General features: G+C 40.2%; 1 protein-coding gene across 5 annotated transcripts in view; it reads right to left on the minus strand.

Annotated features, from left to right (window-relative positions):
• Positions 1-23147, minus strand: part of ARHGEF37 (Rho guanine nucleotide exchange factor 37) — a 109932-nt gene extending 86785 nt beyond the window's left edge. For 2 of the 5 annotated variants that reach the window (XM_036994067.2, XM_036994062.2), the window contains exons 1-3: positions 22878-23145; positions 22637-22698; positions 449-645 (exon numbers count right to left, since the gene is read on the minus strand). In XM_036994067.2, coding sequence (XP_036849962.1) covers positions 449-645; positions 22637-22698; positions 22878-22903 — 285 coding nt within the window. In that variant the 5' untranslated portion in view covers positions 22904-23145. Of the gene's footprint in view, positions 1-448; positions 646-22636; positions 22699-22877 lie in introns of all 5 variants that reach the window. The other 3 variants (XM_036994063.2, XM_036994064.2, XM_036994066.2) reach the window with 3 other exon arrangements.
• Positions 23148-23721: the final 574 nt, after the last annotated feature.

Genomic DNA, 23721 nt, shown 5'->3' on the forward strand with positions numbered 1-23721 from the left:
GTATTAAGAACTGAGATATACTGTACTAAATATTCTTTACCCTTATGGAACTTACATGCTAGGGGAATCTTGAAATTTTATAGAGAAAGCCTATATTATTTCTGAAATCAGGGGCAAAAGAGATGTAAAATGAACACTAAAATAGAAACACATCATGTGAGAATTTCTCCATGTTACTGTCCTCCAAATGAGACAATTAGAATGGAGGTCAGTTTAAGCAATCTGTTCTAAACTTGATAAAGGGCTATTTTATTCAATAACTCACTTAGTTCTCTGAGGTAATTATTTCTCTCCCCATCTAACAGATGAATACACTAAGGCTCCAAGCTGTTAAAGGCTTTGCTGCAGGTTGCATAGCCATCTCCTCAGGAACAGAAGTGGGGTATTAGAAGCTGGGGCCCACATTTCCCCCCACAAAGACAGGCTGTGTGTGGCCCCATCCAGGTACCTGCTGCAGACGGCTCCTGATATCCAAGGCACAGAGCCGGAGCATGTGCACGTAGGAGACCTCGGTGTCCATGAGCTCCCTGATGGCCAGCCTCTGATGGAGCAACGACCTATCCTCAGAGACCTGATCTTCCCCATCCGAACTCCCAGTCCTGGAGGACGGCTCATCAACCCCACGTTCAGCCATGGCAGCAGGTTCTGGGAAAGACAAATGAACGCATCCCAACTCACTTCCAGGGGCTCTATTGGGACATGCTGTCTCTAACCCAAAGACAAGTATTCATCAGGTGGACTAAATACATTTTTAGCTGTGTACAAAGTCAAGATGGACTGTGTATTACCATTTGTGGGCAGTATCTGGGCAATCTTAAAACGTAGCAGGAAGCTAATTGCTGACATTTTAAATTCATTTCCCAGGATTCAGATCATGTGCTTGCCTAGCTTTTCTTCTATTTTTTTCCCCTGCTCTTGACCCAGATTTCTTTATGTGATTCAGTGAGTCTCTGTCACCCTCTGTCTCCCACTGGTTCCTTCCTCTGCACCCCCACTTCCTTGTTCAGGCCTTACTGCCTGTCATCAGGATACTTCCACAGCCTCTAGAATCTTCTTTCCAAACCCAAATTCCACACCCATCCTTCGTGGCCCTGCTTCCAATTTAAACTTTCTGAAACAAAGCTTGAGATCATGGCACTCCCTCCTGTGAGATGTTTCCCTGCTGTTCCAGCCTGGTTTTCCCCTTCAGAGGCAGTACTCTGGTGAGACAGCTCTCTGCTTTTCTCTATATCCGCAAGGTCATTTCCTGCCTCTGTGCTTTTGCACCTGCCATGCCCCATCCCATGTCTATATCCTCTGATGGACATCTCCTCATCGTCCCTCCCAACCAGATGGGCTTTTCTTCTCTGAAATTCCCACATTTTTATCTCTAAGCTTAAAAAGTATAAATGAGAAAAATGAAGGAACAAAATAAGTACAAATGGCAATACTGTGGACAAGATGGCCTGAAAAACCTCCCTCCTACAAAATGCCTAGAAATGCTGCATCAGCTATAATAAACTTCCTTTTAACTGCATGGCGGGGCCTGCCACAGAGTAAAGGAAATCAGCAGGGCCCCAAAACAGAGGGAACTGAAAACCACAGCAGGAGCAGCTAGGCTGACACAATGGTGGCCCAAAGTGGACAACTGGGCAGGAAAGAGGGCACTGTCAAGTTTGGTGGACCAGGGACTTGAGTGTTGGTGCCCAGGCAGGAGCAGGAGACAAGCTCCTTCACAGAACTGTGACCCCCAGGGACTCTAGGAAAATGGTGGATCAGAAAAAAATATCCCCCTCCCACCCACCCAGAAGATGACAAAGATATTTCTCCATCTTGGCTTGGGTCCTGTGTGAGGACAAAAAGTCTCTGGAAATTCATAACAACAGGCCTGCCTTCACTGGGTTTTTCATTCAGACTAATACTATGCATATGGTCCAAGTAATCCAAAGTTGAGAAATTAACAAAAAAGGTTTTGTACTAAATGCTATTCTGAGTGCCCATAGGATAAATAAAATGTGTCCAGAAGAAAACATCCTTAACCTAGGCCACATGGTACTCCAACAAATTATGCTGTCCTGAAGGTGAATTTAAAATCCAAAATTACAAGAACTCCATTTAAGTGAGCAAAAGCAGAAGCAATAATTGGCAGGATTAGACCTCAAGAACATCAGATAATCAAAATATCAGACAAACTATAAAATAAGCAGGAAAAGGAGACATTATATAAAAAAATTAAGATCTGTATAATTTTTAAAAGAACTTCTAGAACTTAAAATTTTAGCCTTTGAAATTAAAAACTGAATAGACAGATTAAACAGATACCTAGCAAAATGAACTAAGAAAGGGGTAGGTGGATCTGAAAAAATTATCCAAAATGCTAAAGAGAGAGAAGCATGGAAATTTGAAAGAGAATTTAAGGGATCTGGATGTTGAAATATGGAAGTGCATGGATCAAATCTGAGCTCCTAGAAGGCAAAAATAGAGAGTGAGGAGAGGCAGTGTTTGAAGAGATAGGACAAGAACTGTCAGAATCTACAAAAGACATGATTTCTTAGATCCAGTAAGTACAAGTCCCAAGCAGAATAAGTAAAAAAAAAAAAGAATTATATTTAAATATGTTGAGGAGAAACTGAAGAACCTTAAAGGCCTAGAGAAGTTATCTCATATGTGCCTGTTCTCAGGAAACTATAAAAGAATGTGCTCCACCAAAATAAATAAATAAATAAAGAGGAAGACACAGGACATGGGAAACTGGTGATCTAATACAGGAGAGGAACTGAAGAAATCCCTAGGACAGATGAATGGAAATCCTAGGATTGACTGTTGGCTACAGGCGACGACAAACAGATTGGACCAGAGTACTTCACAAAGTATTAGAATGTCTTGAGAACTGATTTACTGAATTGGTAAAGAATATGGTGTTTATTTAGGGACAATCATATAAATAACATCAAAATGAAGAAATAAACTAACAAACACAAAACAATTGTTATAACAAAAAATTGGGCAAAAAAGATAAAAGTTATTACATGTTACTACTTGGTTCAATTACAAATTAAATTTATACACAAAACAATAAAAATGATCTAATTAATATTATATATAACTATACTTGGGGAATAGGGTAATGGGAAGGGTGTGTATGTGAGGTGGAAGGAGGATTTAAAAAAATAGCTAAATCTTCATCTTCATAGTGGAAAGTCAAAGAATGCCTAAACCAACAGCTCAAGAAGTAGCAGTCCATGTATACTACTTAAAGCCATAGAGGGAAATATTAAAATAATCAGCTAAAAATTATAGAATTGCCTGGTTGTGGCTGGAACGGGAAGGAAAGTGAAGAGGCCAGGCTGTTTTTCTTAACAAATGTTATAGAATTACCTGTTCCTGTTTCTAATAGCAAATGGAACTATCCATCTCTTTAAATTATATGCTTTAATAGGTTTTATATGAACTAAAAACTAAATAAGAAGTGAGAGTTCCTCAGTTTTGCTAGAGATCAATGTTCAAAAATAAATCACATTGTATATAGATCAACAATATTTAAAAGTGCAATTTAAAGAAAGATAATAGCACAATAAAAATATTTATATAATGATAAATATTTATTTCTCCAAAACTTTCTGAACAGAAGATGCACAAGAACTGTATAAAGAAAATTATAAAACTTGATTAAAATATATTTAAGAACTAATTACAAGAAGGAACATACCATGTTCATGGATAGGAAGACTCAATATCATTGAGATAAAAATTCTTCCCTGATTCAATACAATTCCAATAAAACTCCCAACAGGGTTTTGTTTTGTTTTTGTTTTAAAAATGCAAAATGAAAATAAGATTCTAAAATATATATGGAAGAGTAAAAGGCAAAGAATGGCTAAGGCAATTCTGAACAACAAGGTAGGGAGACCCATCCTATCAGATATCTAGATCTACTTGAAAGCCATAATAATGAAAAAGTATAGTATTGACATGGGGCAAACATATCAGTGGAACAGGTTAGAGAGTGCAGAAATAGGCCACAGTAAATATGGAACTTGATATATGACATAAGTATCATTGTAAGTCTCTGGGAAAAGGTTCGCCCATGGGATAATTGGCTTCCCATGTAGAAAAACTAACAAATGCAATCCCACATCATACCCTAAGTAAAAGACCTAAATGTTAAAGGTGAAACTCTAAAATTCTTAGAAGAAAACATAAGAAAATATTTTTGTGCTCTCCATATGGAAAAGATTTCTTCAATAAGGCATAAAAGGTACAAACCTCAAAAGAGAAGATTGATAAATCTGACTATAATAATCCTGAAATATTCTGTTTATCAAACAATTCTACAATCAAAAGGAAAAGAGAGGCTTCCAATCAGGAGAAGATATTTGCAATGAATGTAACCTGCCAAATTTTAATATTCAGACCATATAAACAACTTCTATGAATCATTAAAACAAAGCAATCTAAAAAACAATTGACAAAGGATATTGTTGCAAATACAGTACTTTGGTTGATTCAATGTCAGTTTTGACCGCCTCCTATTAGGTCTTGTTGTAATACTGTAATACTGAAACTGGAGAGCTAAAACCCAACCTCCCAGACTCCTTGGCAGGCAAGTTTCCAAGATGTGCTTTCAGCCCCACCAATCATGTGATTTCACATGATCCCCGAGTTTAGAATGAGCTAAGAAGAAGAGAGGTGGTTCTTGTCCATTTAATGGGACAGGCACTATACTGTCTGAAGTCAATGGTTCTGGCAGTAGACTGTGTCTGAAGTTATGGAATCCTGAAGCTAATAGCAGGGACAGTAGCTACCCAATTGTCCAACTTTCTGATTGTTGCAGAGATAGCAGTATCTTTGGAGGTCCATTCCTATAGTATTGCTCTAGGACTCATTCCTAGCGGCCTGTTCTGTGGCCTACTTGTCCAGCCCTGCCACTAATTTAGAAAGCACTTAGTATCCTCTTTTAAATCCCTTACTGGTTAATATAGAATGATTGTTGCTATCTATAAATAAACTCTGGCTGATACAGGTATGAATGGATAATTCACAAAAGAAATTTAAATGGCTTATACATAAATGAAAAGATGCTCAATTCACTAGTAACTAGGCAAATGTGAATAATTAAAATCATAATGAGATACCATTTCTTGCCATCAGATTGGCAAAGTATAAAAATAAAATGTTGATAGTAGGAGGGAATGTAGTAATCTTGTGGTTGCTCATGTGATTGTACATCAGTGATACCTTAATAATAAAAAAAGAATGATAAAAAAATTAAAAAATAATAAAATAAAATGTTGGTGACACTATAGGTGAATGGGAAATCTTATATACTGATAGGATAATGTAAGTTGTTGTAATCACTCTAAAGAGCAATTTGGCAATAAGTAGATTAAGTTGAAAATGCACACCCCATCATGCCAAGCAGTTCTACTCATAAAATACATCCTGCCTTCAAGAAACTTCTCCACATATATGGAAGGAATGTAGACAAGAATGTCCACTGCAGCACTCTTGATAATAACGGGAAATTAGAAACAACATAGATGTCCATCAACAGGAGAGTAGATAAATAAGTTGTAGTATGTCCATATGATGGAATTCTAAACAGTGAAAATGAACAAAGTATATAATCATGTACCAGTATCTTCACAAACACAATTAAGAAAAAACAAGAAAAGCAAGTCCCAGGAGGGTACATAGAGTATAACACTATTTTTAAAAGTTTAAAATACATAAAATGATTAGCACACATAACATGGAGGGGGGTGGCATAGGGAAGGCACTATAGCACAGAGGACAAGTTGTGACTCTGTAGCATCTTGCTACGCTGATGGACAGTGACTGTAATGGGGTATGTAGTGGGGACTTGATAATGGGGGGAGTCTAGTAACCACAATGTTGCTCATGTGATTGTATATTAATGATACCAAAAAAATATGTAAAACAATGTCAGATATTGTCTAGGGATATATGCACATGTGGCACTGGTATTTCTAATCCTGGAGTGATTAGAAATAAATTCAGAGTAATAGTAACCTCTGGAAAGGAAAGTAGAGGAATGGAATTGGGGAGAGTATCAAAGGGGACTTAATGGTATCTGAGTTTTTTGTTTTGTTTCAGTTAAACTTTTTATTTGGAGATAGAGATTCACATGCAGTGGTAAGAAATAACAGAGGTTCTGTGTACCTTTACCCAATTTCCCCAATGGTAACATCATGCAAAACTATAGTACAATATCCAAGCTGTGATACTGACATTGACATGTCAGTAATATGGCACAGTTCCATCACGAGGACCCCTCAAGTTGCCTTTCCATCCACTTGGCACGCATTTCCATCTCCTTCCCATCCTTTGCCCCTGGCAACAAGGGATCTGTTCTCCACTTCTATAATCTTCTCATTTCAAGAATGTGTGTAAATGAAATCATACAGTGTGTAATCTTTTGGGACTGGCTTTTATTCAATCAGCATAATACCTTGGAGATTCATATAAGTTGTTGCATGTCATCAATAGTTCATTACTTTATATTGCTGAGTATTTGAGACGTTACTTTTTTATTAGGATATTGTATACACTCTTATGAATGTTTCACATGAAAAACAATGTGGTTACTACATTCACCCATATTATCAAGTCCCCCCCACACCCACTGCAATCACTGTCCATCAGTGTAGTAAGATGCCACAGACACACTATTTGCCTTCTCTGTGCTACACTGTCAGCCCCATGACCCCCCACACCATGTGTACTAAACATAATACCCCTCAATCCCCTTCTGCCTCCCTCTCCTCCCACCCTCTCCCATCCCTCCCCTTTGGTAATGCTAGTTCCTTTTTGGACTCTGTGAGTCTGCAGATGTTTTGTTCCTTCGGTTTTGCTTCATTGTTATATTCCACAAATGAGGGAAATCATTTGGCACTTGTCTTTCTCTGCCTGGCTTATTTCACTGAGCATAATAGCCTCTAGCTCCATCCATGTTGTTGTGAATGGTAGGATTTGTTTACTTCTTATGGCTGAATAATATTCCATTGTGTATATTTACTTCTTTTTTTTCCAATTTTTTTTATTAAGGTATGATAGATATACACTCTTATGAAGGTTTCACATGAAAAAACAATGTGGTTACTACATTTACCCATATTATCAAGTCCCCACCCATACCCCAATGCAGTCACTGTCCATCAGTGCAGCAAGTTGCCAGAGATCCACTATGTCCCTTCTCTGTGATACACTGTTCTCCCCGTGATCCCCCACACCATGTGTACTAAATATAATACCCCTCAGTCCCCTCCTCCCTCCCTCCCCACCCACCCTCCCACAACCCTCCCCTTTGGTAACCAGTAGTTCATTCTTGGAGTCTCTGAGTCTGCTGCCATTTTGTTCCTTCAGTTTTGCTTCATTGTTATACTCCACAAATGAGGGAAATCATTTGGCATTTGTCTCTCTCCTCCTGGCTTATTTCACTGAGCATAATGTCCTCCAGCTCATCCATGTTGTTGCAAATGGTAGGATTTGTTTCTTTCTTATGGCTGCATAGTATTTCATTGTATATATGTACCACCTCTTCTTTATCCATTCATCTATTGATGGACACTTAGGTTGCTTCCATTTCTTGGCTGTTGTAAATAATGCTACTATAAACATAGGGGTGCATCTGTCTTTTTCAAACTGGGATCCTGCATTCTTAGGGTGAATTCCTAGGAGGGGAATTCCAGGGTCAAATGGTATTTCTATTTTTAGTTTTATGAGGAACCTCCATACTGCTTTCCACAATGGTTGAACTAATTTACATTCCCACCAGCAGTGCAGAAGGGGTTCCCTTTCTCCACATCCTCACAAACATTTGTTGTGTGTCTTTTGGATGGTGGCCATCCTAACTGGTGTGAGGTGATATCTCATTGTGGTTTTAATTTGCATTTCTCTGATGACAAGCGATGTGGAGCATCTTTTCATGTGCCTGTTGGCAATCTGAATTTCTTCTCTGGAGAAGTGTCTGTTCAGCTCCTCTGCCCATTTTTTAATTGGCTTATTTGCTTTTTGTCTGTTGAGGTGTGTAAGCTCTTTATATATTTTGGATGTCAATTCCTTATTGGATACGACATTTATGAATATATTCTCCAATTCTGTAGGATGTCTTTTTGTTCTGTTGATGGTGTCCTTTGATGGTGTCCTTTGCTGTACAGAAGCTTTTTAGTTTGGTACAGTTCCACTTGTTTATTTTTTATTTTGTGTCCCTTGCCTGGGGAGATATATTCATGAAAAAGTTGCTCATGTGCTGGGAGCCATGCTACTCAAGCTGTGTAGCGAAGCTCAAGCTAGAGGAAGACCCCCGCAAAGCAGGGGTCTTCACAGCTGGCTCCCTCTATTACCCACCTTGATTTTATTATTTTCCATTATACTATTGGCTTTGTTTTTGCTTGCATTGTTGCCAAGGGTTAACTAACCTTTGCTGAGCAGTGTGGAAAGGATGAGAACATAAGTTTCCCAGGAGCTTTTCAGGACAGTGCTCCTAAAGAATGGAACACACAGGAGCCAAATGGCGATCTTGGCATAAAGTACCAAAACCTACTGTTAGTTAGTCAAACTCTGACCACCCCATTTCCACTGAGAATGCCCCCCTTGTTTACAATGCTAGTGAAACTAGTGATGGAAAGTTTTCTAGAAATAAAGTTATGAGAGAATATTGAATAGAATAACCCTGTTGACAATTAATCATCTCATGTTTTCTTCCCTTTACTACTTCTATAGTTTGTTTTTCTTCTTTCCTAATCACAGCCCTTTGCTAGAATTTGTGCCTCACCTTTACTAGAATTTGTGCCTCATACGTGAAATTACCAAGTACCATATTCCAGGAAGTAAAGATACCTCAAAAACAAGTGTTGGGCATAGAAGCCATGAAGCATAAATCTGCAAAGAAGTGAAAAACTAACCTTTTCAAAGAATATTAGTTCTCTCTCACTTACCAGCTTTACATCTCCCTGTATGGCCCCGTAAGATGGCTGGTTGGCCAGAGACGGGTAAGATTCCTCAAGGGAGGAACAGCCTAAGACAGGCACAGTCACAGGGGGGCCATCAGGTGAGAAAAAGGGGGCCAACAGAGGTGAGGCTTAGAACCTCACCCCACCAGTTTTGAGAGAAATCTTCTACACCTGTGGATGTTTTGTTGCCCTTGTTCAGCTTGGATTAAGACCTGGTCTGTAGGCACAAACTTGATCATCTACACCTGCCTTCTTACAGTTCTAAATCATGCTTTCTATCTATATCTTGCATTTACCTACTACATTAACATTTTATTAGATTCACATATAAAGTATAAAAATCAAATGAATAATCATACATTATATTTGACGTGATTGTTTATAGTTTAAGGTTTGTAGTTAAAACAGAAACAGGTTCTATGATATGAATGCCTTTGCATTGTTCACCATGTAAGAACTTGTTTAGTCCCTGCAGTAGTGGAGTCATGGAGACCTGTGTAGCATATGTCAGGGAGATTTTGGTATCCACACACAAAAAAGAGAAATGTAGATAAGAAGGGGAAATTTAGTTTGCTGCCTACTGTGCCCTATAAAAGAGTATAAAGTGAAGATATGAATTTATGATTTTAGATTGATTATAAATGTATTAAAGCCTCTAAGAATATTTTTGTGGGAAAGAATCCTAGCTAACTGTGGCACTAAGTGACCTGTATTTCACCCTGAGCTGACAGACTCCATAGTCACTGCTACATGCTCCTATGGTCACATGCACTACTTAAAAACTGCGTTGCATAGAAACGTAAAACACAATAGTGTACATGTTGACAGGAAAAATTTTAGTCAAGGAACAGAAAAACAATCACCTGTCTAATGTTTGACCAACCATGAATAGATTGGAAAGTAAAAGAAAGAAAAAAGCTTGCCTATACTTATTAACCAACTGCCCATACTAATTAATCATCAGAATAATAAAAAATAATCATATCCTTGTGCAAAATGGTATAAATAAAGCTGTCATTGACACTTTGTTGAGAGACCACCTCCATCTGACTCTGTGTCCTGTCTCTCCATATGCCAACTCCGTCTCATCCTTTTGGGCTTCACACACCCCCCTGCTGGAGCTAGACTCCCGCACTCATGTTTATGTCCAAGAGATTTTTGCCTATGTTTTTTTCTAAGAGTTTTTTGGTTTCATGACTTACATTCAGATCTTTGATCCATTTTGAGTTCACTTTTGTGTATGGGGTTAGACAATAATCCAGTTTCATTCTCTTGCATGTAGCTGTCCAGTTTTGCCAACACCAGCTGTTGAAGAGGCTGTCACTACCCCATTGTATGGCTATGGCTCCTTTATTATATATTAATTGACCATACATGCTTGGGTTTATATCTGGGCTCTCTAGACTGTTCCATTGGTCAATGGATCTGTTCTTGTGCCAATACCAAATTGTCTTGATTACTGTGGCTTTGTGAGTGTTATCCCCACAGCTTTATTCTTCCTTTTCAGGATTGCTTTGGCTAGGTGGGGTCTTTTGTGGTTACATATGAATTTTAGAACTATTTGCTCTAATTTGGTGAAGAATGCTGTTGGTATTTTGATAGGGATTGCATTGAATCTGTAGATTGCTTTAGGCAGGATGGCCATTTTGACAATATTAATTCTTTCTATCCATGAGCACAGGATGTGTTCCCATTTATTGGTATCTCTTTAATTTCTCTCATGAGTGTCTTGTAGTTTTCAGAGTACAGGTCTTTCACTTCCTTGGTTAGGTTTATTCCTAGGTATTTTATTCTTGTTGATGCAACTATGAATGGAATTGTTTTCCTGATTTCTCTTTCTGCTCGTTCATCATTAGTGTATAGGAATGCAACAGATTTCCATGTATTAATTTTGTATCTTGCAACTTTGCTGAATTCAGATATTAGATCTAGTAGTTTTAGAGTGGATTCTTAAGGGTTTTTTATGTACAATATCATGTAATCTGCAAACAGGGACAATTTGAGTTCTTCCTTGCCAATCTGGATGCCTTCTATTTCTTTGTGTTGTCTGATTGCCCTGGGTAGGACCTCCAGAACTATGTTGAATAAAAGTGGGAAGAGTGGTCATCCTTTTCTTGTTCCCGACCTTAAAGGAAAAGCTTTCAGCTTCTTGCTGTTAAGTATAATGTTGGCTGTGGGTTTGTCATATATGGCCTTTATTATGTTGAAGTACTTGCCCTCTATACCCATTTTGTTGAGAGTTTTTTACCATGAATGGATGTTGAATTTTGTCTAATGCTTTTTCAGCATCTATGGAGATGATCATGTGGTTTTTGTCCTTCTTGCTGATGTGGTGGATGATGCTGAAAGATTTCAAATGTTGTACAATCCTTGTATCCCTGGGATGAATCCCACTTGATCATGATGGATGATCTTTTTGATGTATTTTTTAATTTGGTTTGCTAATATTTTGTTGAGTATTTTTGCATCTATGTTCATCAGGGATATTGGTCTGTAATTTTCTTTTTTTGCGGTATCTTTGCTTGGTTTTGGTATTAGAGTGATGCTGGCCTCATAGAATGAGTTTGGGAGTATTCCCTCCTCTTCTACTTTTTGGAAAACTTTACAGAGGATGGGTATTAGGTGTTCACTAAATGTTTGATAAAATTCAGCAGTGAAACAATCTGTCTGGTTCAGGAGTTTTCCTCTTAGGTAGTTTTTTGATTACCAATTCAATTTCCTTGCTGATAATTGGTCTATTCAGATTTTGTTTCGTCCTGGGTCAGCCTTGAAAGGTTGTACTTTTCTAGAAAGTTGTCCATTTCTTCTAGGTTATCCTGTTTGTTGCCATATAATTTTTCATAGTATTCCCTAATTCTTTGTATTTCTGTGGTGTCTGTAGTGATTTTTCCTTTTTCATTTCTCATTCTGTTTATGTGTGTAGACTCTTTTTTTCTTGATAAGACTGACTAGGGGTTTACCTATTTTGTTTATTTTCTCAAAGAACCAGCTCCTGCTTTCATTGATTCTTTCTATTTTATTCTTCTCGATTTTATTTATTTCTTCTCTGATCTTTACTATATCCCTCCTTCTACTGACTTTGGGCCTCATCTGTTCTTCCTTTTCTTGTTTCGTTAATTGTGAACGTTTCATTAATTGTGAATTTAGACTCTTAATTTTGGATTCTTCTTCTTTCCTGAGGTAGGCCTGTATTGCAATATACTTCCCTCTTAGCACGGCCTTCGCTGCATCCCACAGATTTTGTGGTGTTGAATTATTGTTGTCATTTGTCTCCATATATTGCTTTATCTCTATTTTTATTTGGTCATTGATCCATTGATTATTTAGGAGCATGTTATTAAGCCTCTGTGTGTTTGTGGGCTTTTTTGTTTTCTTTGTGTAATTTATTTCTAGCTTCTCAGATACATTTGCAATGTGAGAAGCTGGTTGGTACAATTTTAATCTTTTTGAATTTACTAAGGCTCTTTTTGTGGCCTAGTGTATGATCTATTGTTGAAAATGTTCCATGTGCACTTGAGAAGAATGTGTATCCTGTTGCTTTTGGATGGAGTGTTCTGTAGATGTCCATTAGGTCCATCTGTTCTAATACGTTGTTCAGTGCCTCTGTCTCTTTATTTATTTTCTGTCTGGTTAATCTGTCGTTGAAGTCTCCTCAAATGAATGCATTGCATTCTATTTCCCCCTTTAATTCTGTTAGGTGCATAGATAGATATTTATAATAGTTTATAATAGTTATATCCTCTTATTGGACTGCCCCCTTTATCGTTATGTAATGCCTTTCTTTATCTCTTGTTACTTTCTTTGTTTTGAAGTCAATTTTGTCTGATACAAGTACTGCAACTCCTGCTTTTTTCTCCTATTAGTTGCATGAAATATCTTTTTCCATCCCTTTACTTTCAGTCTGTGTGTGTCTTTGGGTTTGAAGTGAGTCTCTTGTAGGCAGTATATAGAAGGGTCTTGTTTTTTTATCCATTCAGTGACTCTATGTCTTTTGATTGGTGCATTCAGTCCATTTACATTTAGGGTGGTTATCGATAGGTATGTACTTATTGCCATTTCAGGCTTTAGATTCATGGTTACCAAAGATTCCAGTAATTCCCTTACTATCTAACAGTCTAATTTACCTCACTTTGTACGCTATTACAAACCCAACCTAAAGGTTCTGTTCTTTTTTTACTCCTTTTTCTTCCTCCTCCATTCTTTATATGTTAGGTATCATATTGTGTACTCTTTGTCTATCCCTTGGGTGACATCTGTTTAGCCTTAGGAATTCCTCCATCTATAGCAGTCCCTCCAAAATGCACTGTAGAGGTGGTTTGTGGGAGATAAATTCTCTTAGTGTTTGCTTATCTGAAAATTATTTAATCCCTCCTTCAAATTTAAATGATAACCTTGCCAGGTAGAGTATTCTTGGTTTTAGGCCCTTCTGCTTCATTTCATTAAACATATCATGCCACTCCCTTCTGGCCTGTAAGGTTTCTGTTGAGAAATCTGATAGCCTGATGGGTTTTCCTTTGTATGTGATCTTTTTTCTCTCTCCAGCTGCTTTTAAAAGTCTGTCTTTATCCTTGATCTTTGCCATTTTAATTATTATATGTCTTGATGTTGTTTTCCTTGGGTCCCTTGTGTTGGGAGATCTGTGCACCTCCATGGCCTGAGACATTATCTCCTTCCCCTGATTGAGGAAGTTTTCAGCAACTACCTCCTCAATGATACTTTCTATCCATTTCTCTCTCTCTTCTTCTGCTGGTACCCCTATAATGTGAATATTGTTCCATTTGGATTGATCACACAGTTCTCTCAATATTCTTTTATTCTTAGAGATCCTTTTTTCTCTCTGTCCACAACTTCTTTGTATTCCTCTTCTCTAATTTCTGTTCCATTTACCATCTCTTCTACTATATCTAATCTGCTTTTAAATCCCTTCATTGTATGTTTCATTTCAGATATTGAATTTCTTAATGATGGAATCTCCATCTTAAATTTGTCCCTGAGTTCTTGGATATTTTTCTGTACTCCATGAGCATGTTTATGATTTTTATTTTGACCTCTCTTTCAGGAATATTGGTGAGTTCAGTTTCATTTGGCCCTTTTTCTGGGATTTGTGAGATTTAGATCTGAACAAGGGTCTTTTGACATTTCATATTTCTATGTGGTGCCCTCTAGTGCCCTGAAGCTCCAGTCTCTGGAGCTGCTCAGTCCCTAGAGTGAGGTTGGGGATCACAGGGTAGTGGCGCTGCTGTCTGGTGGAGGAAAGAGCTGTTTCCTGATTCCCAGCTGCAGTGCCTGTCTCCAGTGTCAGAGCCAGTGGGCTGAGCACACAGGTGTAAGCCTCTGTGCTTCGCCTCTCTAGCTGTTGTAGGCAGGGCCTCCCTCTGGTTAGCCTGATGCCCACACAGTGACTGCCAGTTTGTGAACCGGTGCCAGCAGGCCAGGAGGGAGGCTCAGCAGGCTGTGTGTCACAGTGGGAGGCCTCATAGCTGAGTAGCAAGCCAGGGGAGTGGAGCACCTGAAGCTCCTCAAAGTTCCCAACCTGCTTGGCAGAGCACACCCAGACAACCTTGTCCACCTATCTCTTCCTCCGCACAGCAAGCTCCGTGAAAACCCCACCCCTTCAGCAGCCCTCTAGCTACTAGGAAGCCTCTCAGACTGCCTGCCTTTCCTCTGACACAGAGCAGCCAGACATGGATCCTGTACTCCACAAATGGCCAGAATCTGTCTCTCAAGCATTCTGCCTGTCCCAGCTCCCCAACCCCACCAACCTCCAGAGCACCACCCAATGTAGGTTTCTGCTCCCAAAGCAGATCTCCAGGGCTAGGTGTTCAGCAGTCCTAGGCTTCCACCCCCTCCCCACTCCATTTCTCTTCCTCCTACTGGTAAGCTGGGGTAGGGAAAGGGCTTGGGTCCCACCGGATCAAGGCTTTGGTAATTACCATTTCGTGAGGTCTGCCCTGTTTGTGAGGTCTGTATGCATTCTGGTGCAGCCTTCTTTCCTGTTGCTGTTTTAGGGTTAGTTGTATTAACTATATTTTTGTACTATATGTGGTTTTGGGAAGAGTTCTCTGTCTCACCTCTCATGCCGCCATCTTAAATCCCTGAGATGTTATTTTTAACAAATGAAGTGAATGTGGCAAAATGTTAAAATATAACAAAGATATGTGGTAAGAACATGAAATATCATGTTGTATTGCTCTTATGTTCTTTTCTGGATGGCTAAGATATTTCCTAATATTTAAAGTGCACACATCCAATTTAACCTCAGGTTATTTAAGGCTATGTTTCATCTTCTCAGTCAGAAACTAAGCTCTCAGATGTAAGATGAGCACCCATTCATCTTGTTTCTTCCTCTGCGCCTCACAATACTGACGATTAATACATATTTGCATACACACATGGTTCTTTTGAATGTATTAGTAGCAGCAGAAGTTTCTGTCCTGGGCCAAAAGCACTGACCTGGGGATCAGATAATATGCAAACTGAGTGTGTGGAGAGGACAAGGTTACTCAGAAGGCAAAGGGCCCAGAAAGATCCTGGAATGCATCTGTCTGATGCACAACTCTATCCCAGCTCTGGAACACTGCCGTGGTCTGCTGACCTGCCCCTGGCCTGAATCACTGACATTCACCACCTCTGCGTAGCCTTTCTGGAAAGATTCCAATAGGATTTCAGGAGAGCTACCCAGGTTATACCATCAGAACTATTGCTAAATAAACAAAAAGCATAAATAAAACTTTATAAAGAACTGCTGAACATTTAAAATAGCATTAATTTGCACTTAGATTAATTGCCATCTCGACCTCCAAGCAGGCCTGGCAAAACCTCTCTATAGCAGCATTTTGTTACCTCTTACTTTATAGCCTATATAATGGAAAGAAAGCCACTTTTATTTCCTTAAAAATATTACATATTATTTGGCAATGGAAAGGAATGAAGTACTGATAAATGCTACAACATGGATGAATCCTGAAAACATTATTTTTAGTAAAAGAAATCAGTCACAAAGGACTACATACTGTATGAGTTCTTTTATATGAAATGTCCAGAGTAGGCAAATCTACAGAAACAGAAGGCAGATTAGTGGTTTTCAAGGTAGAAATGATAGGATTTGGGTTGTAGTGGCTATTGAGTACAGGGTTTCCTTTGGGGTGATGAAAATGTTCTAAATTCATTGTGGTGATGGTTGCACAGTTCAGTGAGTATACTAAAAACCATTGATTTGTACACTTTAAATGGGTGAATTATATCTCAGTAAAGCAATTCCAAAAAAATATAAAATATATCTAATACCTACGAGGGTGAATTCTTTTCCTACATACGTGTGTGTGTGTGTGTTTACATATATATATAACAATATTATACACAGCAGTAATAGCAGTGTAACTTCATTAAGGTTCCTGGACCCAATTCCACTGTGTGTGAGTACGTGGGAGGGGCTCTTCCCACAAATACTAACACCAAGCAATTCTCGAACACCAGCAGGGTGTCTGAGAATTCAACTCAATTCTGATGCTATCTGCCCCAGAGACAGCACCAGATTCCCAGGTTAAAGACTCTGTCCTATAAGACTGCCCTCCACCCTCCACTCCAGACGCTGGTTTCAAGCCCCAGGCAGTTCCCTGTGCCTCTGACCTATCAGCTACAGATTGGAGATTCCCACAACCTCTCCCTTAGGTTCAACTGATTTGCTAGAGTGGCTCACAGAATTCAGGAAAACACTATGTTTACCAGCTTAATAAAGGATACCAAGAAGGATACAAGTTAACAGCCAGATGAAGAGAGACACAGGGCAAGGTCCCAGATAAAGGAGCTCCTGTCCTCGTGGAGTTTGGGGCCTCGCTCAGGGGCACGTGGAGGCATTCTGGTTCCCCAAGCTTAGAAGCTCTCCCCAGTTGAGAAGCAGGATTATCAGAGCAGAGCAGAGCAGGGAGAGCACTATGTTCCTCTCAGGGTTTTTTGTGAGGACTTCACTGCATAGTCATGACTGACTAAATTATTGGCCATTGGCTGATTCAGCCTGCAGTGTTCACCTTCAAGACTCTGCAGTGTTTTTAGGGAATGCAGATGAAGAGCAAATATACCTGGGAAATATATATTTGGTCATGTAAGTGACCAAATACATATTTCTTATGATTCATTATATCACAATACCAATGGCAAGTATGCAGAGAAATCAGACCTCCCAGGCCCTGCTGGTGGGACTGTGAAACAGTACTGCCACTCAGGAAAACAGTCTGTCAGTTTCTTCAAAAACTAAACATATGCTTAGCACCAATCACACCCCAGGGCATCTATTCCAGAGAAAGAATCTTATGTCCACACGAACACCTGGTCACAAATGTGCATAGAAGATTTATTTATAACACACAAAAACTGGAAACAACCAAAATGTTGTTTGAAGAGGTGAATTTAATAGGTATGGTTAAAAAAAAAACTGTGGTATACCCAATACCAACTAATACTCAGAAATAAAAAGGCATTAACTATTGATATACAGCAACAACCGGAAGGTATTATACTGCCTGAAAAAAACTAATCTCAAAGGTTACATACTGTGTGATTCCATTTATGTAACACAAAATTACAGAGACAGAGAACAGATTAGTGGCCATCTGGTTAGGATAAGGGTGGAAGGCAGGTAGGTGTGACTACAAAGGATTAGCACAAAGGGGAGCTTTGTGGTCACAGAATAGTCCTTTATCTTAATTGAAGTGGTGGTTTCACAAATCTACACATGTGATAAAATAGCAGAGAGCAATCATACACAAATATTATACCTCTGCCAACTTCCTGGTTTGTATATTGTGCTATATTTAAATGAGAGGTAGCCATTGGAGGAACCAGGTGAAGGGTACCCAGAACCGCCCTCCATACTATCCCTTGTGACTTTGTGATAATCTGTAATTACTTCAAACAAAAAGTTAAAAACAAACAAAATATTTTATAGGTTAAGTTATCCACTATATTTGCAACATTCTCAGGACAAACCTAGCTTTATTAAAAGCCTGGGAGAGCAAGCTGGGTGCCCTTGATCCATTTCCTGGGCTGGCCTGATAAGGAGGCTAAACCCACTGTGGGAAGCATGGTTTTCCAGTCAGTGCTCCCTTCTGAGATCCTGTGATGACCTAGAGTAAGCATTTAAGAACTAAAATCAGTTTAGCGCAGTTGGTGCTAGAAGCAAAATGTCTGTTGAGTGTTCTGCAGTGACTGCTTCTGACTTTAGGATAGGATAAAACAGCTCTTCTTCTCTCTTGTCCTCTGTCCACACCAGCACAGAGGGACTTGGGTATTCACACATTCATTCGACATATATTTGGAGCAATTGCCAAGTGTTTTTCCGGGTTCTGAGGATACAAAGATCAAGAAAAAAATGGCTCTATAATAAGGATAGGGCATTTAAAATACCTGCTTATTTGCTCCCAGTTTCATTCCATGAAAAGCCAATGAACTAAGTAAGTGTTATAGACATCCCAATTATTTCATACCTTTCAAGAAAGAAAAACTAACAGGGAGAAATGATACACCGAACCTTATTCTGACCAACCCTAAGAATTGAATAGAGAAGTGCAGTAATCAGATCCCTAGGGAAAGCGAAACCGTCTTCTTAAAAGCTCTTTCAGAAGGTAAAATGTCATAGCAAGGAAAGCTGAGCATCCAATCAACTACCTGCCTAGGTTTAAAGAAGTAAGACCTCTGATCTGACACTCCAGGAATGAGAGTTCCTGGAAGGCTGTCAAAGGTGAAGTTCAAGAATCTTGATAGCAAAAGACCCTGCTGAAGAATAAATGCAGGGAACGTTTATAGCAATAAAAGTGGCCACAAAAGTATCTGTATAAACATATAAACAAGCCAGAGAAAAGAGCCTGAACAAAGAGCTTCCAAAACTCTAAGACCCAGAAGGATCTGGACTGACAAAATTATAAGAAAAAACTTCCAAATTCTACCCCTTCTATGATTACCAAGTATATTTTAAGATTTATGCTCAAAAGAGTAAGAACTAGACATACTATTTGGTGGCTTGCTTTCCTTTCCTTAGCCCTAAAGAGTAACTGCAGGAGGCACTGTGCAGGCTCAGAGCCCAGACCCCAGAGCCAGAAAACCAGGTTTCTAGTTTTGACTCTGCAATCAATTGGCTGGCTTTCCTGAGATAATTACATCACCTTCCTTATAGGGTGGTATATGATTTCATAAAAATATCCATGTGACATGTCTAACAGAGTGCCTGGTATGGTAAACTGTAGCTGTTGTTTTTTTACTATTACTATTAAACTGGAAAGAATACAATGGATCAGATAGATGAAGAAGTCTAAGGATACTTGACTGATCATACTCAAGCAGATGGCAATAGAACAGCTAATCATGATGATAAAAATAAGAACTATATATGAGAGGTTGACTGATTGCATAGTCATGATTGACTAAATTATTGGCCAAGGAAATGGAGCTAAGAGATGGAGAGACCATGGCACTGAGCCCTGGTACATTACTCAATCCAGCCATGAAGGAGACTGAGTCCCTTTGGATTTTTTTACATTAGCTAATATATTTTCATTCCCCACCCCACTTTGGCCTAAGTCACTTGGAGTTGAGTTTCTGAAACTTGATTAAAACAGATGGTCAGCCCTTGGAAAGGGAAACAGAGATCACTGGGAACTAGCGTGGGTCAACAAAAAAAAACAGAAAAACAGGTCATGTCAGACTATCCTCATTCCTTGGCTAGATCAGCAGATCAAAGGAATGCTGTAGGCTAGTGTAACTGGACCAGCAAGGTTCTGGTGGTCTCTCTTGTAATATCCTTACAAGTAAGAAATAAGATGTGATGGAGAGGCTGGGAGGATGGTGGCAACAGGACAATAATTAGGGACTAAAAACTGGTAAAATTACCCAATTCAAAAACGTTGAAGAGTGTCACCCTCTGGGATCTGCCCCATTTTATTAAAGATCTGCCCACTAGTTCTTTTGGTGCTTTCCACCTCTAAGACCACCTGAGTCTAAATCTCCACCACTTTTCTCCTGGACTAGCTCCACAGCCTCACACCAGAGTGGAATGGTCTTTCAAAAACATGAAACTGCTTTACTTCTCTGCTTGAAACCCAGACAAGTTTTCCCTGATTCCTATGCCCCTTCCAAAAAACCACTTCTTTCCCCCAGTAATTATTTTTCTTACTCGATTTATTTTACTGGTTCATTCACTAGAGTACAAGCTCCAGAAGGGCAGGTGTCATGTCTCTTTTATTCATCAACACATTACCTAGTGTCTATTCTAGACCTAGCACACAGTAGGTGCCCAAGTAGTTGAATTAATGAATGAGTGACGTCGATCAACACTGGCAGAAGAATGATCAAACTGCCACTAACACTGTTACAAGTTAGACTAATATCATACACAACTCTTGGAAGCTGCCAAAAAAAGAGCAACTCCCCTTGAATTTTATATAAATGGAATAATACATTATGTATTCTTTTTGTCTGCAAAAATATTTTGAGATCCATCCATGTTGTAGCATGTATCAATAGTTTATTACTTCTTATTGTTGAACAGTGTTCTATTGTAAGGACATACAACTGTTTGTTTATTCATGCACTAGACAAACAACTGGTTGTTCCCAGTTTCTCTATTACAATAAAGCTGGACCTAATAATACAAAGTCTGGATCATGTGATACTTGTATATTTAACTTTTTAGAAAGATATCAAACCGTTCAAAAGTGGTTGCACCATTTTACATTCCCACCAACAGTGTATGGAAGTACATACACTGTTTCTCTACATCCTTGTCAATGGCTGGAATACGATCTTTTTATTTTAGCCATCCTAAAAGACGTGAAGTGATATCTCTTTGCGGTTTTAATGTGCACTTCCCTAATTATTAATGATCCTGAGCATCTTTGCAAGTGTTCATTTGCCACCCGTATAGCTTCTCTGGACATCACAGTTTGTTTGAATTACAAAAGAGGCTACTGCTCATTATATAACTGGACAGGCAATACACAAATTTATATAGAGTCCCCCATTATCAACCCCATCCTCCAACACAAACATAGATACCCAAAGGTGCATAAGAATCATCAGGAACAATTAATTAGTATGCAAATTCTTGCCCCCCTTCTTGAAGATTCTAGTTCAGTAGGTCAGAGATGGGGCATTTTAACAAGCTGTGATCCGATGCATTTCTTAATCACAGATCAAGATCATTTCCTGAGAAATTCCGCTCTTAACCCTGTTCTAAGAAGTGGTTGATGGGATGGAGGTAGTAGTCTGGAAGGAAAAACACACTGAAGAGGTGCACAAGCTGCCTTCAAATGAGGAAATGCCTTTGCCTGGGAGAGCAAGCATGTCTGATCCATGTCATCCTAAGGAGCACCAAAAGTTTGGAACCTAAAGGTCAAATTAGAAAAAACTTTCCAACAGAGCTACTGTGAAACGAAATCAGGCCACAAAACCAGGAAGGGAAGGAACTTGCCACAGTCACCGAGCTTGCAGAAAAGGTCTTCGCTGGGTTGAGAAATGACTAATTGGGTGTGAGGTAGAGAGAGGGCATGGGACATCCCAGACACACATGCATACACTTTCTCTCTCTCTTTCTGAGAAAACTTCCTCTTTATAAATAAACAGAGGAATGTCACCCACTGGCAGGTAGTGTCTTAACCCAAGCTAAATAAAAGCTACTTGCTCTAAGCCGTATTTCCCTGGCTGTATTTGCAAGGCCTAAAATGGTAGAGAAAGGAGACACTACAGTATTTTGTAGGAGTTCTTTTTATAGATAAGTAGGCCTGCCAGGCCCTGTCCTCACAATTTCGGGTTCATAGATTTTAAAATTCTTAATCCTGTCAATAAGCAGTAGGCTTTGGGCAATCATGCTCAACAAATGCCATTTTGCTTCAGTTACAGAACCCAAAGACAGACGCCCCCCATCAGTTAAATAAAAAGCCATTTATTTGACCTAGAGCAGCATCAACCAAGACACTGTTCACCATGCAAGCTGCTGATCCAAGGTGGTTGTGAGCCAACTGCCAGCAACTCCCATACCCTGGCGGAAACTGCATTAAGCCTCCATGCCCAGGTCCCCATGTATGTCCTCCTCTTTCCTCTCATTTAGAAATAAACTACACAGGTGCCAGCTCCATTCCAGAGAGGCAAGCAAGACCCAGTAAACAGTCCTTGTTAGACTGGTAGTTTCTACTTTCAGCATCTCACCATGGGTAAAATATTGATGTGGTGCATTCATTCCTGAACTCTTCTTTAGATTACTGTCACCAAGGTAAATGCTGCCTCTGTAGAGAAGGTACTCAAATTTCTAAGGGGTCAATAACCCGAGAAAGTTAAGAACCACGCCTGCGCCGGCTACCAGCAAACTCTACTGCCTTCCAAGTTCCCAGTGCTCACCGTGCAGGGAAGGCGAGCCGCAGGGGCAGGCTTCCGATCCTAGCTTCAGTACTACTTTTCTGGGGATCCTTCCAAGGCTGCTCACCTTACGGACCACAGATTTCCATTCTCTTTTCCCCTGGCCTTAACTGTCTCTTCATAATGATATTTTCCTTGGCAAGACTTTTTACTATTGTTTGCATTTTCCTATTGTTTCACAATTGTATGGATTATTAAAAGTCGCCCCAAGTCCTACACTGAAGCAGGCAGGAATAAACAGACACAAGGAATAATAATTAGTTTTTTCTAGACCAGCTTACCTCTCTGAGCCTCAGTTTCCCACGTGTAAAGGGACTCGGCTGGGTCACAGGGATCAGGTGGCCTGCATTCACATAAGGCTCAAGATTCAAATCTCGACGGGGCAACCAGGGACTGGGACGGGGACCCGATCGTGCCTCGCGCGCTCCCCCATCTCCGTCTTCGGATCCAGCCAGCAGCTGTTTTCCCGCGCCCCTCGGCCCCAACCTGCCGGCTCGGCCCCAATCTCCCGAGCGGACTCACCTCACACGCCAGGTGCCGGCGCTCATGCTCGGAGCCCGGCCGCCAGGGCGGCGCGGGGACCTGGGCGCGCTGCTCCTCGGAGGGGGCGGGCAGACGCGGCTCTGCCCACGCTGCGTGCGTGCGTGCGCCGCGAAGGGCGGCGGGGCTCCAGCCTTTGTTCCTGTGTGGAGCCGGGTTGTTTTCCACTCGGCTCCCGGGGGTCTGCCCCGGCCGCGGGAGCCTGGTGGCTGCAGCGGCAGCCATACTCCGGCCCGCAGCCAGCGCGAAGCGTTGCGGGCGGGTGTTAGTGCCGCGCCTGGGGGCCCGCCCATCATGGCTGCACATTAAGCAGCTTTATCTCCACGAAAACAAGGGCCGGCACTTAGGCCACCCGGCGGGAATGTTGACCCAACATTCCTGGGTACCTGGGCTGCAGTCCGCAACAACTTCAGGGCTGGACCTTGATTCAATTCTGAGCGTCCACTGCCCAGGACACTTGCCGCAGCTCTCCCGGGAGCTCTCTGCCCAACCTTAGACAAACCTGCCGGTCTCCCTGAACCACAGTCTCCTTTCCTCTAATATGAAGGTATTCGTTCTCTCACTACTGTGAGCAGGACACTGTTCTAGCCACTAAGTATTCATCAGTCAACACGACAGTCATTGAACATAAAACTGAAAGGGATTTATGAAAAGCACGTAAAGTTTGATATCAGGGCAACCAAACCTTGTTGTGGGGTCAGGAATGGCCTACATTAATTTTTCTAAATTCTCCCGGTTCTAACATTTATCCGTATTCCCATTATTAGGGGCTTATTATTTATTATTATTAGTGATAGCAATAGTAATATTGCTTACTAAGTGCCAG

Source organism: Manis javanica, chromosome 1 (genome assembly GCF_040802235.1).
Source record: "Manis javanica isolate MJ-LG chromosome 1, MJ_LKY, whole genome shotgun sequence".
Lineage (NCBI taxonomy): Eukaryota > Metazoa > Chordata > Mammalia > Pholidota > Manidae > Manis > Manis javanica.